This window comes from Chanodichthys erythropterus, chromosome 4, assembly GCF_024489055.1.
Source record: "Chanodichthys erythropterus isolate Z2021 chromosome 4, ASM2448905v1, whole genome shotgun sequence".
Taxonomy (NCBI): domain Eukaryota; kingdom Metazoa; phylum Chordata; class Actinopteri; order Cypriniformes; family Xenocyprididae; genus Chanodichthys; species Chanodichthys erythropterus.
In genome coordinates, this window is record NC_090224.1 from 13,852,688 (window position 1) to 13,868,902 (window position 16,215).

At 40.1% G+C, this 16,215-nt stretch overlaps 1 protein-coding gene across 5 annotated transcripts in view; it reads right to left on the reverse strand.

Moving 5' to 3' along the window:
* Positions 1–1,052: 1,052 nt before the first annotated feature.
* Positions 1,053–16,215, reverse strand: part of hivep2a (HIVEP zinc finger 2a) — a 123,384-nt gene continuing 108,221 nt past the window's right edge. For all 5 annotated transcript variants that reach the window (XM_067384176.1, XM_067384174.1, XM_067384173.1 and 2 more), the window contains 6 exons: positions 7,074–12,223; positions 6,546–6,697; positions 5,847–6,022; positions 5,498–5,599; positions 4,329–5,230; positions 1,053–3,530 (listed from right to left, as the gene is read on the reverse strand). In XM_067384176.1, coding sequence (XP_067240277.1) covers positions 2,766–3,530; positions 4,329–5,230; positions 5,498–5,599; positions 5,847–6,022; positions 6,546–6,697; positions 7,074–11,948 — 6,972 coding nt within the window. In that variant the 5' untranslated portion in view covers positions 11,949–12,223 and the 3' untranslated portion in view covers positions 1,053–2,765. The remainder of the gene's footprint in view (positions 3,531–4,328; positions 5,231–5,497; positions 5,600–5,846; positions 6,023–6,545; positions 6,698–7,073; positions 12,224–16,215) is intronic.

Genomic DNA, 16,215 nt, shown 5'->3' on the forward strand with positions numbered 1-16,215 from the left:
CTATTTTTTGAGACTTTGTTATTTGTGCGCTTGTGTAGAATTCTGATACACACATTTTTATGACAGCAATCAAGTTTCTTCTTGCCCAATACAATGATTCAGCTGCATGAGGCTATATTGCGCACTCATTCTATAGAGGGAGGCATGTGAAATGGTTCATTATGTAGAATAGGGAGGCAAACTGTGTCACATTTCTTAAAACACTCAAGATTTCCTCATTGTTCAGGAAACACAATTCTCTTGTTCAGTTAAACAGTAATGGATGTGTCATATGACACCACATAGTTAATGATAAATGTAATATGTCTTATTTTGGCAATAATCAAGAATAGTAAAAAAAGGAATTCCACATTATTTCAAAAGTACTGTGACAAATAATACAATGGATTTATCCCAATAATCTCAACACTCGATCAGATTTTGGATGACGTGGTACAAGGTCAACAGTGTCTCAGGAAAATGTTCAGCTCATGTAACTATGTTAAATGTACAAAATGTGTAGATATTCTGATTATTCTGATTCTGATATTGTAATACTGTAAATGCGGTGAAATTTTGGGGAGCAAAAGGTCTGAGTTTAAATAGGTTGGAAATATTAATAAGGTTCAAGGTCAATAGTTCTCTAAAACTTGGTCATTCAAAAAATGCATTTTCTTTTCAGAGGATGCAAATGATCACATCACTGATTATTAGAAGTTTACAACTACTTTTTTGCTGTTGAGATTATAATAATTTAAAAGACTATTAGATAAAGATTGATAGGTTGATCTAATTGGTAAATGCACAAAAGATGTCTCATCAACCTACTTGTGTCAACATGTATTAATGTTTTGGCATTACAGTTTTCATGTAACAGTCAGACTACTAAAATTAGCAGTGCTAGACACGTCTTTGTATACTGACGTCGATCTGATCACGTGGCTGATCCCTTTCAAATTTGTTGTTTTGTCTTCTGCTTTCTTCACCTCTCTTTTGTACAAAAGTTGAAAGAGAATCTGAGCATTTGCATTTTTGAAAAACATTAAGACATCACGGACATGCAAAGTTGCCATAGTTGTATTTATTTGAAAACAGCAATCTGTATTTTTTTCACCTGTGCTGTGATTCGTCAAAACCGATATTGTACATAGTTTTTCCACTGAAAATCACAAAGATACCCTTTTTTATTTTTTTATTATTTTTATAATTATGTTTGTCTTTTATTCTTTTTGTTTGTTTCAATACAATGATTTGTGCTTTTGATACCTTAGGTTTTAAAGACATGTTAATACAGTTAAGTGGATAGCAGGGACTACTGACAAAAATGTCAAAGGAGTCAATTACATAGATCATATACACACAATACAAAATACAGATATACACACAAGAGTGCACTGGCTTCATTCTCCAGTTCAGTTAGGTTGCTTCAACTCAAAACATGTATAAAAAAAAGAAAGAAAAAAAAAACTATTTCCAATCCCAATTCTAAAAGTGATATAATTTGGGATTCTTTAGGAAGGTTTAGGAAACATAAGGTGCATTTTAGGAGTTCTCAGTATTGGAGTTTTTGTAAGTATAGTTATAAAAGTGTTTGAGGACTGATGACATGGCCCATGACGAACTCCTTCAATGTATGAATATGTATGGCTATGAGCGTACAGAACCGTAGGCATCCAGTATTTACATCTGTTGGAATGTTCCCCATACTAATCATCAACAAGTCAAGTACTTCAAGCAACATAATTCACAGAAGATCAAAATACCTTTCACATCTACCTCAGTAAGTGGTGGAGGAAATGCAGAAGTGCGAAAGTTGATTCACTTGCTTAATGCTTAAACAGTTCTACATTTAAAATGTGAACGGTGAAATCACAACTAGTGTAGCCTACCAGCCAATAGGAAAGAGAAGGGTACAAGCACTTAGAACCAACTACCATACTGTATGTGGGTGTCAATCTAAAACATGTGCAGATATATTGTTTTTTGTTTTCTGTATACTAGGTATATAAACATTTACTTAAATTATATAGAATTCTAAATAAAGCGAGTTTACTGAGAAGTATATGCACACATACTTCTAATATATAAAGCCATATTACATGTACATAATTTTTGCTCTAATTATGCAATAGCAAAACCCATGCTTTACATAGAAAAGGCATCCACAACATTAAGAAAAATGTACAATTTATGAAACAAGATACAATAAATAGTATTATAGAATCGCTGCTGTACACAAAAGCCATTTAATTTCACACATATAAAAATATGTTTTAGTGCAACCTTACACGTATTGATACTTCACATCATTCAGACCGAAAGTGTCCAAAAAGACGGTAAATTGCATTTATTACAAAGCGGGGTACACAAAACTCGATATATATTTACATGTCTTCCTGTTTAATGCTTATAAGAATATAAGCAAAAAGTAAAGAAAAGGCACACACATCTGTACATTTTTTAAAAGTACCAGACAAAGTCCATAAGCAATTTTGGTCAGGCTCATATATGTATAAGTTAACATATATATGTATGTATGTATGTATGTATATATATATATATATATATATATATATATATATATATATATATATATATATATTCTTTGAAACTTTAAATAAGAAAGTAATTATAGTTGAGATAGCAAACCATTTTATAAAAGGCATGCTATACATGTACATTGAACCCACGGAATCAGTTCACTTGTTTCGAGACTGTGTGCATGGATGTACATTTGTAAATATAAAATGTGTTAGCATAATTTACCACTCTCCCTTCGACCTTGTTCACCTGTTGTTAATAGCGTCTTTTGAATCTTTGCCTTTCTTTATGGTCGCTGGCCTCTCTCCACGGCCCTGTTGGCCAGGCGCTCGCTCTGCCGTCTCTGTGTTGTAGAGAGTGGGATGGCTTGCTGCGGGAGTCTTTGATGTGGCAGACATACTGCTCTCTGCTCTGGAGTGTAGGGGGTGACTGATCTCTGAGCTGCAATAGTGTTGCGCTCTCGCCGCACAGTCTTGCTGAGCTGCGGGTGAGTGAGATAATGTGTGTTGAAGGTAAGGATCAACAGGAACTGACGATTTTTCGGGGGTTTCCTCAGAGGCGATGCACAGCGATGCAATTGCCTTAGTGCACGTTTGGATGCACTCTTCTTGCTTGCTTTCCTTGTCGGACACGTCAGTGCTGTCCTCTCGTGACTTTTGTGAGGAAGGTGATGGAGCATTGGGGGACATGGATTTTTCATGGGGTTGAGGTGAGTCTTCTGGGCCTCTGCTGAAGGGCCCTCTGCCCTCAGAAAGGTGGTAGGACACCTCACTGGTGCTGGACTCCTCCGAGGTGCTCTTCTGCAGGGGAAGGCGTGTAGGGTGGCCATGACCTGTGACAGAAGCGGGCACAGAATGGACCATCTGGATGCCGCCAATGGGTATCATGGAGAACGGAGTGCGGATCTGTTGCTGGGAGTGCAGGGGAAGGTGGCTAAATAATCCCTGGTGGATGCTGGAGGCATCTGTGTTGCGAGCATCCCCTTGACGATGAGATGTCTTTCGCTGGTCCTAAACAGTTGGAAGACATGGTTCATTTACATTGCAAATTGTCAAAATTCCTGGACAAAAAAGCAGTGTTCAAATAAATACTTGTGAAGCTAAATTCACATTAGATAAGATTAGCAAGAATTCTTGAAATACTTATTCTGCTTATCTGGGGCCTGTTTCACAGTTATTTAAACTGGACCTCTTCGAAAGTTTGGAAAATTTAACAAGACCAACAAAGAGCAAAAACAACAGTTGCCAGTAAAAAGGGCCAAGCTTACATAATAGACCTTGCTCATTTGTCTTATTATCCCCCTAGCTTCATGGGAACAAGCCAGGTAGAGCTGAAATGAATTACTCTACTGCATACACTGTATAGGCACTGCAGGTTCCCATTTTCTCCAGAGGGTTCTTAACTAGTACACAGTATAAATAGAAATGCTCCATTCTGTTGTATGATGGCCTTTTGTTAGTCTGTTAGAACTGGCTATCACTGCAATTTATTTGTCCACACTTGTCTTGCAATTGTAAACTTCAGCATTCTATATTTCATTCAGAATCATATACTGTATTCACATTGCCTTTCCTTTTGGCATATTATTATTATTAGCCCTCATTTTGAACAGAAATTATTTTAACTCATCAATGTATGCAGGCATGTGCACTGTGTCATTTTGAGATGGACTGGATAGGGTTGCCTAGCTAGTGCACTGTTTATAGCTATAATAATTTTCTCTAAAACAAATTAAATGTGAAAAACAGTTCTGTAATGACTGGAGCTATAATGTTTTAACTGTTTATGAGGCAAGTATAATAACTTACCATCTCCAATTCTGCATGGCCCTTGGTCTTTTGGCTTAACGATATCATCTCTGCATGTGGACTGGGGCTGAGCGCCCATGGGCTACTTTGATAATGGAGAGCCCTCCTGGGAGACACAGGTCTGATCATGCCCCTGCGGCTTCTGGGAGAAAGTCTACCCGAGAGATCCCTTCCTGGGGATGTCGGTCGTCCTGTCTGGGAGATGGGAGAGAGATGCCCTCTAGGTGAAAGGTCCCTCCTTGGTGACAAATCCCTTCTATAAACATCCCGCCTGGGGGAGATATGCCTAAGGGGAGATGCTTCTCGCCTTGGTGACAAACGGCCACGTGGAGAGAGGTCCCTTCGAGGGGACAGATACCGCCTAGAGGAAGGTGAGCTTTCTCGAAGAGGGGAGGAATCACAGCCTGGTGAAGACAGATGGGAGCAGAAGTCAAAGGAGGATGAGCTATGTTCCAGGTCTTCATCCATAGAGCTAGGCACATCCAGTCTGTTTTTGTGATCTTCACCCAAAGCCCCTTGAAGGAGCTTCTGGTATTCAGCCATCTGGGCCTCTCCAGCTTTCTCACTGGGTGCCATGAGTTGGGTGATCTGAATACTGGGCAGACTGGTGAAATAAGTGAAAAGAGGCTGTTTGGAGACGGAGCCCAGAGGCTCTGGGGTGGATTCCTGTGAAGCAGCGACGGTGATGGAGTGTGAGGGGATGGCACATGGCTGTGGGCTTGTGCTTCGAGACCGTGTTTTCGGTGTTGAATCACCATCATACTCGTCATCCTCATCCTCATCTTCATCAACTTCATCGCCATCCTCTTCAGCACCCTCTGAGTCATCAGCGTCAGAGAACTGGTGCTCTGCCATTATCTCTGACATCTTCTCTGATGCTCTTTGAACCTCCTCAGTGGTGTCTGGGAAAACATGAAAAATAGCACATTTTCTCAATTGACTTTCACAGGTCAACATTGTTTGAGGTGTGGTGAAATCGAAGTGTTTCATTTGTTCCTTTGAACAAAAATGCATAAATCTTGGCCTAGAAAGGTTAATGGGCTTCCTTGCCTCTTGTGCTCAAAATCAGAAAAATGTTCTTTTTAACTTTACTGTTTAATTAGGCCAATATTCCTGTACTTTCAGATTCAAATATATTGCAATGTTGGGTTCTCTCAACAAAAGCATACCTGGTTCTTCTGCCTCAGCCTCATCCACAGATGTCACTGACACTCCAAGCTCTAAGCACTTCTTCATGTGAGCTTTTGACTTCATGTGTTTCGTAAGGTTTCCTGAAAACAGATTTTAAAATGTGTTTGAACTGCTTGCATTGGCTAAAATTATTTCTAACCCTCAATTTAATCTAATAAAATAGTACAGAGAACTTCTGTTGTTCAGTGTGGTAATGACAGATGTTTTTATTATTTATTTTTTTATTATTTATTTAAAACTTATACGAATCATGGTTTAATCAAACTATAAGACATTATTTGTATATTTGCATGTGTGTTGCTATTGGAAATGAATGAGAAAACCCACCTTTTGTTTTAAAAGCAAAGTTGCAAAACTTGCAGACATATGGCCTGACATCTGTGTGTGTGCGAATATGTTTCTTCAGCATGCTTGGCTTTTTGCAGCGGATCCCGCACTCCTCACAGATGTACTTTCCCCGGCCTCGGCCACGCACATAAACATAGTCTTCGTTGGATTTGTACCTGAAATTAAAACAAGGCAAGGGTTATTAACATTATTGGAAAGTATCAAATATATTGGTGAATGCTGCTGATGGGGAATTAAATCACATACATCAAAAAGCTAATGTCATATATTTTGATTCTTTTATATGTTTTAAACTAAAACATTTTCACAGCTGTATCGATTCAAGTTTTTGTTCCTGCCCAGGATAATATTATATGGAGCACCAAATATTTTAAAAGCACAAGTTTCATTTTAAATATATATCAAAGGCACATGCATTTGCAGTACATGTGCAATCTATATTATGATACAAAAACACAAAACAATAATATATCATACACATTTCAGCTGCTTCAGTTTTAACCGATTTAGGCACCATTAAATGAATTTGTATGTTGACAGATGTTGGATTCCTCAGCTCCTAATATTTGTTTCCCAGCAGTATTAAACTTTAATTGGATTTTAGAAAAGGGGGAGTTCTCATGTTCTATAAAGAACACTTAGTTAGATGTTCAAAAATAACCATACATCTTCACATACCCTCCTTCAAAGATTTTGATGCGAGTGGGTTCAGCCTGCTTTGAAGAAGCTTCTTTTTCTCCATGGTCCTCTTTTCCCCTGTCTCTTGAGCTAATTCCCTTCATTTTCTTCCCAAACTTTCCGACATCAAACTGTATAAGCTCAGGCTTCAACTGGAAATGTAAACAGAAAACAGTTTGAATAATGAACCCAAAAACTGTAAACATAATACACAAGCAACATTGGTCTGTCCATTTTCCCATCCATATTTTGCAAGCAAAATATATAGCATTTTCTAATTTTACAGTTTGAAAGTTGTAAATTTAACATTTTTCACAATATATCTCTATTATATATATATATTATATCTCTATATATGTTATATTATCTGTCTAGACAAATACTATTAAAATCTCCATTTTCTAGAATAGGTATTTATTCACAAAAATCAATAAAATGAAATGTATATTGTTATGTGTAAATATTTTTCTTTTCAATTAAATTTGAATTACTTAAAGTTCTTATATATTTTAGGAAAGTCAGGACTACCTGCTCAAACTTCTGTTTCCACCGGAGGGATGAAACAAGTTTTCCAGTGCCAGGTTGATGCATAGCAGCCATTGTATACATCTCTGTGTTCTTCCTCTGTTTGGACCGAAGAAGTGCCAGGGTGGCCTTGGTGCTGAGGTTGAGTGGGTTGGGATTGTAAGAGCTGACGCACCAAGAACCATACACAGAGGTTAGGGGAGTTGTATGTGCGTAATTTGGCTTGGTATAATTTAAGAAGCACCAGCTGACACTAGTTGGTGTGCGAAGACTTGGGAATTGAAAGAACTGATGTACATCTGCCAGATCAGTGAGTAGGAGAGTGCTACCAGCAACTCCTCCACCACCCTGATTGGCAGCTAGCTGCACCAGCATGTTTACTGGGAACTTGTTACCCATGTTCTGCTTGGATTCTTCTTGAGTATCACTTGAGGAGATTACTGATTGTGGGCTTGAGCTTGCCTCTGGAGTAGACTCATCTACATCAAGCTCTTCTGGGGAATCTGCTCTGCTAGCCACATTTGTAATAATTTGCAAGGGTGGAATGAAGTTGTCTTTTGGAGGCACATCAGGTAAATGAGGTGCAGATGGGTACCCAAGTAATTTAGACGACAAGAAATCAGAGGGTGGAGATGAGGACATCCTCTCTTGTTCATCTATGGAGTCATCTCTCTTTGAAAATTCAGGTTTGGGGGACTTATCATCTTTTGGTGCACTAGAATTGCTCAGCTCAACTGCACTAAGCTCTTTCACTATCTGTCCATACATCTTCTCTTCCTTGACCCGTTTCTGTTGTTTGGTTTCAATAAAAAGCTCAAGACTGCTAGCTGGCGACAACATTCTCTTGCTCCCCCCGATACTAGAGGAAGCATCTGTAGTAGAGATAGTTCCTGACGTCAGAGACAAAGGAATTCCTGTATTAAGGCTCCCAGGTAAATATTCAGGAACTTTCCATATTGGAAAATTTAAGGACCCTTCAGAATGTCCTAATATTTTGGATAAATTGATGCCTACTTGGTGCTTTGATCCAGTGCCTGTTAGGGAAGCAGTCGACACACTGTCTGTGCATATAACTCTGATAGAATTTGTGCTCTGAGCATGAGTGACAAAGATTTGTGAAACACTTGTATACATAACACTACCATAAGATGGCACATTTGTCTGGATCCTGACTGGGACCAGCATTCCAGGGAGTGATGGTTGTGAACCTACATTTTGAGTAGCAAAGACAGGCTGAACTTGTTGTAAGAAGCCTGTAGTCAGCACTTTAGATGACAAGACCCCAAGCTGCTGTGGGGAGGCTCTTGAGGGATAGGGATAGTTGTGACTTGCCCCATCGGTTTTTGAGTCTGTTTGCACTTGAATTTGATGAGGAGGTTGGTATTGTTTCTGTAGAATGGGCTGTAGATTTGGCTGTTTGATATGTAGTTTCTGTAACTGATGTGTCTGGAATGCCAGGTGCTGCTTGTTTCTTTGTGTTGATTCAGGATGCCAGAGCATTGGTTGAAATGGCATGAAGGGTGAGGTTGCCAGGTTGCTCTGAAGTGAAGAGTGCTGAATTATATCCTGGGTCATGTGCTCATGCACTGAATGCTCACTATCTGATGAAAGCTGTGCAGGCAAACGAGGAGCGTTCTGGAAATGATCCTCAGATTGGCTGTCCTCACTGATGCTTTGTTGCAGCAAGTGATGCGATCCTAGAACTGACTGTGTAGCTCTTCTGGGTCTTGCCATGTCACTAGTTACACAATAGGATGTACCAATTAAAGCAGCTTGAGAAACATGGTCAGAATGCTCTTGTTTGATATTCAACTCTGAGATTGGCTCTTGAACCACTACTTCAGGATAGACACTGAGAGACGCCTGTCTAACCAGGTAACCACGTCTACGCTCCTTCATAGCTGAAGCACTTGCATATACTTCTCCTTGTCTTGAACCGGTTGAAAGACTTCCATAATCAAATGACTTACTACGTATTTCTGGTACTTCAGTGAGCAAAGCACAGGGTGCCTGCTCTGATGAGGAGCGTCGCATCTCTCTTTGATGATGCCCTGGTATAGACAGAGAATGGCCACTGCCTGGAACAGTTAAGAACTCAGACTGCTTAGCAAAGTCATCTTGTTTAGTTGGGGACACAGATTTGATGCTTTCCTCTCTGTCAAATGACATTGAAAAACTTGAGCTATGAGATAAGTTACTTTCTTGACTAGGGCTTCTTGAAAGGCTAGTACAAGTGGACTCAAAGCTTGACTCCCCAGAAGAGTGCTCCATATCTGCGAGACGCAGACGTTTCTTTTTTGGGGGTAGCTTCTCTGCAGGAAGCTGGGACAATGTTTCACTCCTTTGTGGCCACTGAAATTCCTCAACATGTTTCTCTGGTTCTTTCACTAATACTTCAGGTTCTTTTTCTGGTTTGTCAGGCTCTTCTGTAACTCTTATTTCAGGCACTTGAATGTTGGGTTGTCGTACAAGTTTGTGGGGTATATGATACAATGGGTTAGAAGAGAAAGATCCATGCTCATTGTCACCCTGCTGCTGATGTTCCATGCTTTCTGATTTATGATGAGAATCAGGGCTCTGCACATCATCAATGTTTTCTGTGTCTGATTGCTCAGAAAGATGTCCAGCATGCTTATCTGGCTGATAAAATGGATGTTCAATGGATTCAGTCTTCTCAAATGAGTTTGGCCTGCTCAGCGAATTAGTATGTTGAATGACAGATATTACATTACCAGCAGTCTTTGTGTCTGAATCTTGAACAAGTACCACATCCTCTGGTGTCATACATGAGCCTCTGTCAAAACTGTCTGATGGACTGTGGGCTCTAAACATAGATCCCTTACTTGCAGGAGCAGCCTTGGCAGAATCTTGACTTCCTTGTCTTAGGTCATAGTCCCCTGTGATTTCAGTAGAACCACTCCGACTGCCATCATCTTGTCCAAGGCAATCTTCCTCTTCACCAACACTCTTTTTCATGCGCCGTTTTCTTGTGGTGAACTCTGTTATTCCCACCTTTGTACCATATGAAGTGTATGCTGTGCGTACTTCTGGGCAAGCCATCTCTGAGCCAGAGCCTTTAAATTCTGGCATCAAAGACCCCCTCTCTCCCATTTTTAAAGAGTTCGGACCTGTGATCTTCCCATAGTTCTCTGACTCTCCATGCCCTTCTTGGGCAGAGTGTTCAAAGGCACCCTGTCTCCTTAACCTCTTTAGACCCACGGCTCCTGTGTAAAAGACGTCATCTTGGGTCATCATCTCATCAAATGAGTGACTCCCTCTTAGACTTGGTGGGACATTGAGGTTGGTAGGGGAAGGTGTTGGCATTGAATTGCTTCTAATAAGTGGCCCTGAATCAGAGGGTGCTTCAAGAAGACCTGTGTTAGTTTGGCAAGAGCCAGCATGATAATGCTTTGGGTCACATCCAGCAATTAATTGAGATTCTCCATTATCACTTTGATAAAATACATGACCCTCTGATATCTTTCCCATGGCCAACTCCTGCATGGCACTAGAACTGTTGATATTAGTGTCTTGACTAGCAATAGCTACCATCCCAACTGTGACTGATTGTCTAGATCTGGAGTTGGTTCTGTGGTACCAAGTTCTTCCAAACATTATCTCTTCATATGTCTTTACATTGGTGTTGGGTGGACTAATCTGCTGTTCAGCACTCTCTGAGCGGGAAAAATAACCAGAATCAGTGCTACCTTTGCTGTGGGGGCTTAAGAGATTTTGCGACTGCTCTGAATCCTGGTCCTTTTTCTCAGTTAGTCTTAAGGCAAGTCTCTGTTTAACTGTATGAGACTCATCTCCTCTGCCCATCTGTCCACCAATAACTGAACCTTTAATGTCTGTAAACTGGGGACACTCTGTGGCAGGTGATGGAACCCCTTGTTTTGGAACAATTAAGATAGGCACTTTCATAGATGCCACGGACATTTCCTCTGCTGGATCTGCATATGCTGGTCCCCTTTCCATTTGGCTCTTGTCAGACTCGAATGATATCTGTGGGCTACGTTTTTCAGGGAACACAGCCCCTTCTGCAGTTTCCTCATCAGTGTCTGTGCTTTGTTCACCGTCAGAGTGTGCCTCTGCTTCCCCAACTGAAGATGCTTGATCAGTGTCTGTTCGAGTTGCTAGCTCAGAGAATGGAACAAGTCCTGCTTTGATAGCATGAGCATGAGATTTTCTATGTTTATACAAATTGCTCTTGGTTTTGAATGAGAAACCACATGGAACACAGGGATAAGGACGCTCCCCTGTGTGGGACCGGATGTGTTTTTTGAGCACACTGGGTTTAGCACATGCCCTGCCACAGTAGTGACATATGTACTTTCCTGGTTTCTTGGGTTTTTGTTCCTTCTTATGACTTTCATCTGGCTGCTCGGGTCCAGATTGGGAAAACTGGCCAAAACTGGCTGGAGACTTCTGACGGGGAAATACTCCATGAGAGCGGGAGTGAACAGGAAACATATCATCTGGTGGCAGAGATTGCAGTTGACCAGAGAAAGGCCAGGCATGGGCCTCTAACCCAGGTTGTGGCTTTGTACCACCAAGGAAAGGCTCTTGCGGGTATGAATGTGGCAATTGGTAGGAGTAAGGCCGAGGGAAAACCTGTTGAAACTGGCTTTCTTGTGATGAGTGTGTCACTGCAGATGACATCAACTTTCCAGAGCTAAACTTTTGAGTTGAGCTTGCAAGGCTTGTCCCACTTGTAAGACTTTGCTCACGATGCGAGTGTCTTTTAACATCTGGATCTGCGAAGGTACTTCTTTTCGTCACAGCAGATGGCTCAGAGACCCATTTTCTTTGTAAGAGGTTCTTTTCTCGTTGCTCCTTGGTGCATTTTTGGCCAACAGCAGGTTCATGTGGCTCCATTTTTATTAGTACTTCAATGGGGTTTCTTAAGATGGGTGTTTGCTAAATTTCATTCATGTACGCTGTCATGTCAGATGAGTTACTTAAGTGACTCCTAAATAAAAGGTCCTTCCACTTCCATAGTTCAAGTGTCGCTCCACTTTAAAAATGTAAATTATGTCCCTCTGTGACAATCAGGCCAGTATTTTTCCATCACTCATTTCAGCAGTCCATTCACTTTTTGTTTCATCCAAGGTTGTTCCTCCTCTGTTTAAAGACCTCTGATGTTTCAGTATCTATAAGAGAGAAAAAAATCAAACCAAAATTTGAACATTGCTTTTTAGAAAAAGATTCTAAATGTACTAAAGAAAATACTACATGTTCAACACTACTACCTTAAGATTTTGAAAGTTGATATCTAAATAAGCTGGGGAAAAATCATACTCAGCTGTCTAAACAAAACAGTATGGTAGTTGATCATGTGACTTGCTCATCATACTTCAAATACAGCTTGCTTTCTTGTTTTATTTCAGTTTGATATCTAGACAGCTGCACAGATGTGTACTTCTCGTCTAGCAAGTGTGTCAAGAGTTTTCAATGAACTGATGCAGAGGAGCTACCACCTCCCTCTGCTCATGAGTCATCATTAACAACCTTGCCCACTCATTTCCTAAAGTGACACAAACATATAAAAATAGCCCAAGGAATGCAAATGACATTCGAAGTAGTGTGGGTGGGTGTTTAAAGGGCAAACTCTAAGCATTTTCTTCCTTAAGAGTTTTGGGTTTTTCTGAGCTTTGAAAAACTTTAACACCGTGAACACTTAAGGACAAAGGAGGAAGCAAAATACAGTGTCAAGGTACAGAACAACTTTGGACAGCTTTTTGTACAACTTTACAGAACTCAAAGCAATAAATAGAACATGAATGTGTTCGTAAAGGGAAGACGATGAACACGCTCTCTGTGTGATGTATATCTTAAACTCATTCTGATTGCAACAGACAGCGCTGCTTGAGAATGAGTGAGGAAACTGTGTGACGCTGGTGTCTGGAAGGCGATGTGAGCACTAAAAATAGCAGGGCAGAAAAACCACTGGTATTTATAGCACTTGAAACATTAACTTTTGGTTCATTTTGTTTTCATAATTCTTCCATGCCTGACACAGGAAAGTATGTGTTCACAAACCAAGACAAACCATGAGTTGAACTCCTCAGTTGCTGTTGCACTAAAGCAGTGATTTTAATTGTATAGCAGCCTTGTCAGCCATTGTTTCCTACAGCAACATGCACAACCAAATTGTGTATATTAGTGAGGCTTTCAGAATGATGACACAGAAACTAGAGATACTGCTGACACCCCTATAAGGACATAGATATGATATGTATTGACATACATCTGGTCTTCTCTCAAATGTTTACATTCACTTAAGACAAAACTGTTTTAATGAATCGTCACAAAGACAGGAATTTTGACATAATTCAAGTACAATAAGCCATGAGTCGCATTGAGTTCTATTTTGCTGCTTATTGCACTTTACACTTTTTAACATCAGGCACTTTATTTTTCTCATTCAGGCATGCCATGTTTCTTTATCACTCTGAAGTGTTAATAAATTTAAGTAGTACTGTGCAACATGGATATTTACCAATGTAAACAATATAGAAAAACCTCTATTAATAGACACTTTATATTGCCGCCATTATACATATTGTCATACTGTCCTCCCCTATTACTCGTGCTTTTCCCCACTTTTTTTCCTGACTTTCGTGACATGATGGATTTTTGGGTGGCGAGATATCTATTGAATGAATTGCATAATCTATGTTTTAAAGGCAGGTTAAAAATACTTTGAATCATTTTTTTAAGAGGCAAATTGATGTGCTTACAATTTGAGGGCACATGTGTGGGACACATACTGTGAAGAGGGTAAGAGCAGTGCCTCCATTCACAGCAAATCCATCAGAATTTGGAATAGCATGACTAAGTCATATTACATAAACCACAAGATGTTACAAAAGTCTTACATGACATGACGTCACTGTGCTCTCTTCTACTGGTGCCCTGTGAATCTACAGTAAGTCCTGTTCTACACACATAGCTCAAAACATATTTTTCAACCACCCCATGTTAGATGGTTATGAAACTTGTTTATGCCTAAAGATTATTGTGATCCTTGCATGGCTGAGATCAGTACGCTGCTGTCTACTGTCCCACTCATCTTCCTGCCCAATTTTAACATACAAAGTGTAGGAGGTACGTAGCCTGGGGCCACAGCAAGGTCTCTACACTGGATGCACAATGCCAGTATAATAAAGAACATAAAAACTTTTATGAGGACACTTGCTCATGAATAAAAATACACCACCTAATCTAATGCAAGGATTATGCATTTTACAGTTCTGCTGTCAGATTCCAGTGAGAGGATTAACATCAGTCTTCTCAAAGTCTGTTTGTCAAGGAGTGCTGCATGGTGCAGCAGTCCTAAAAGGATTTGGAGAGGCATTATGTCACATTCTAAGCCATTTGGATATCCTTTTCACTTGAAGGGAGACTCCCTGTCTTTTTTAAGTGCCATCACATTTAAAGCCATTACGCAGTGGAAATGCCTAATCTCCCAGAAGTTCACCACAGGACACTGCAAGACTACAAACAAATAAATATAGAAATGAACAACTAAATAAAGAATAAAATAAAAGCAGACCTATTTCGCCAAAGTATGTTCTTAAAATATTCTGAGTCATGCTCTTTAACAGGCATTGTGATTATCAACTGCCTAGCTGTTTAGCTCCTGCCAAAGTTACAGGGTTATAGCAATAAACAACTAGAGTAATTCAGTCAAGCTTGTCCATTTACCGCTCACCACGTTTTAAAGGGATGGTTTTTCAGTCCAAAGCCCTTATGGTGTGATATGTTGGTTTAAGTACAAAGAACTGCAAATTCAGTAGTGCAAATGACTCGATAAATAATTAGGAAATATGTATGTGACTGCAGTTTACATACTTAAGCTAATGGACTCTTTGGAGGTAGACAGTGATACTAGATCATGTAGTTCACTGAGGTGCACCTGGACACTGAGCGGTATGTTCCAGAGATTGGGTTCCACCTTTTGTCTACTCCCCCATGACATCACAGCCACGATGCTGGGGAGGTACACAAGCCAGATCTCATTGCCCGGAGTCCAAAGTGGGACAATTTTTTGTTCCTTATAGGACAGACACTGAATAATTCAACAAGCTGCTAATTGTTTCAATTCAGTGGTTATAGAAGTTATCGTGACAAACTTCTACTGCTAAAACAATTGTTGTCATTCCCTTAAACTATTTTGCACCTTATTTGTATTTGTCTTGTTGTGCTCTAAATTTTGCTTACGCCTTGCTTGGTTGTCTCAAGAGTAACTTTACTGCCATAAGGGAATTTCAAGTGTGCATGAATACCACTACTCTTGCAGAGGAGGAGAGGTTGCTAAGTTGATTTTTCCACGGCCCTTGTTCCAGCTATCCCAACTCATTAGTGATGGAGGCAACTTTTACTACTCCAACTGAGCTTTATCATCTGGCACAGAGCAGATAAGAATGAGTATGAAAATAGATTGAAGTAAGGACACCACAATAAAATCTTCTGTTTTAAAGGAACTGGCACATGTCTTTTCAAAGCAATTATTCAAGCAACCTCGACTGCATGCTGGAAGGATCTCAATGGCTGCTCTTTTATTTAACTTCCTTTAACTGAAAAAATCCATCGTCCGTTTGCTCAAATAAAGGAATTTTCTGAGACAATCCTGAATTATGGCACACTAATGCTATCCTCACATTACCTTTTCCTTCACTCGCACAGAACTTTTGTCTTTGCAGTTTATCTCAGCTCCCTGCAAGATTTACCTTTTGCTCATCCAGCAACTTTTACGGTGTGATTTTGGTCTGTGTTAGCAGGACCAGAGGATGTATCACCCAAAATGTGTGTGAGTCAGCCCCCTGGAGTGTCATACTGACTCCTCATTAAGACTCCAAAGTTGAATCTTGGGCAGGCGACTCATCCAACTCCACATGCAGCCGGGTGAGAGGCCAGCACAGAGACACAGGCCTGCTAAAATCATGTCCAGATGGTCAGCATAGGGGAGTTCTACACATCGGCAATATCACAATCACATTCCAAGGGCACAGGACTTCCATAACTCGCTACTTAACAATAGCTACAATGCCTTCAAAGCCTTCTGAAAGTAGGAAATAGGTGGATTGATAGGAGTTCATAAAAAGGCTCACATGCAGGTCTTTTTTTTTTTTTTTTTTTT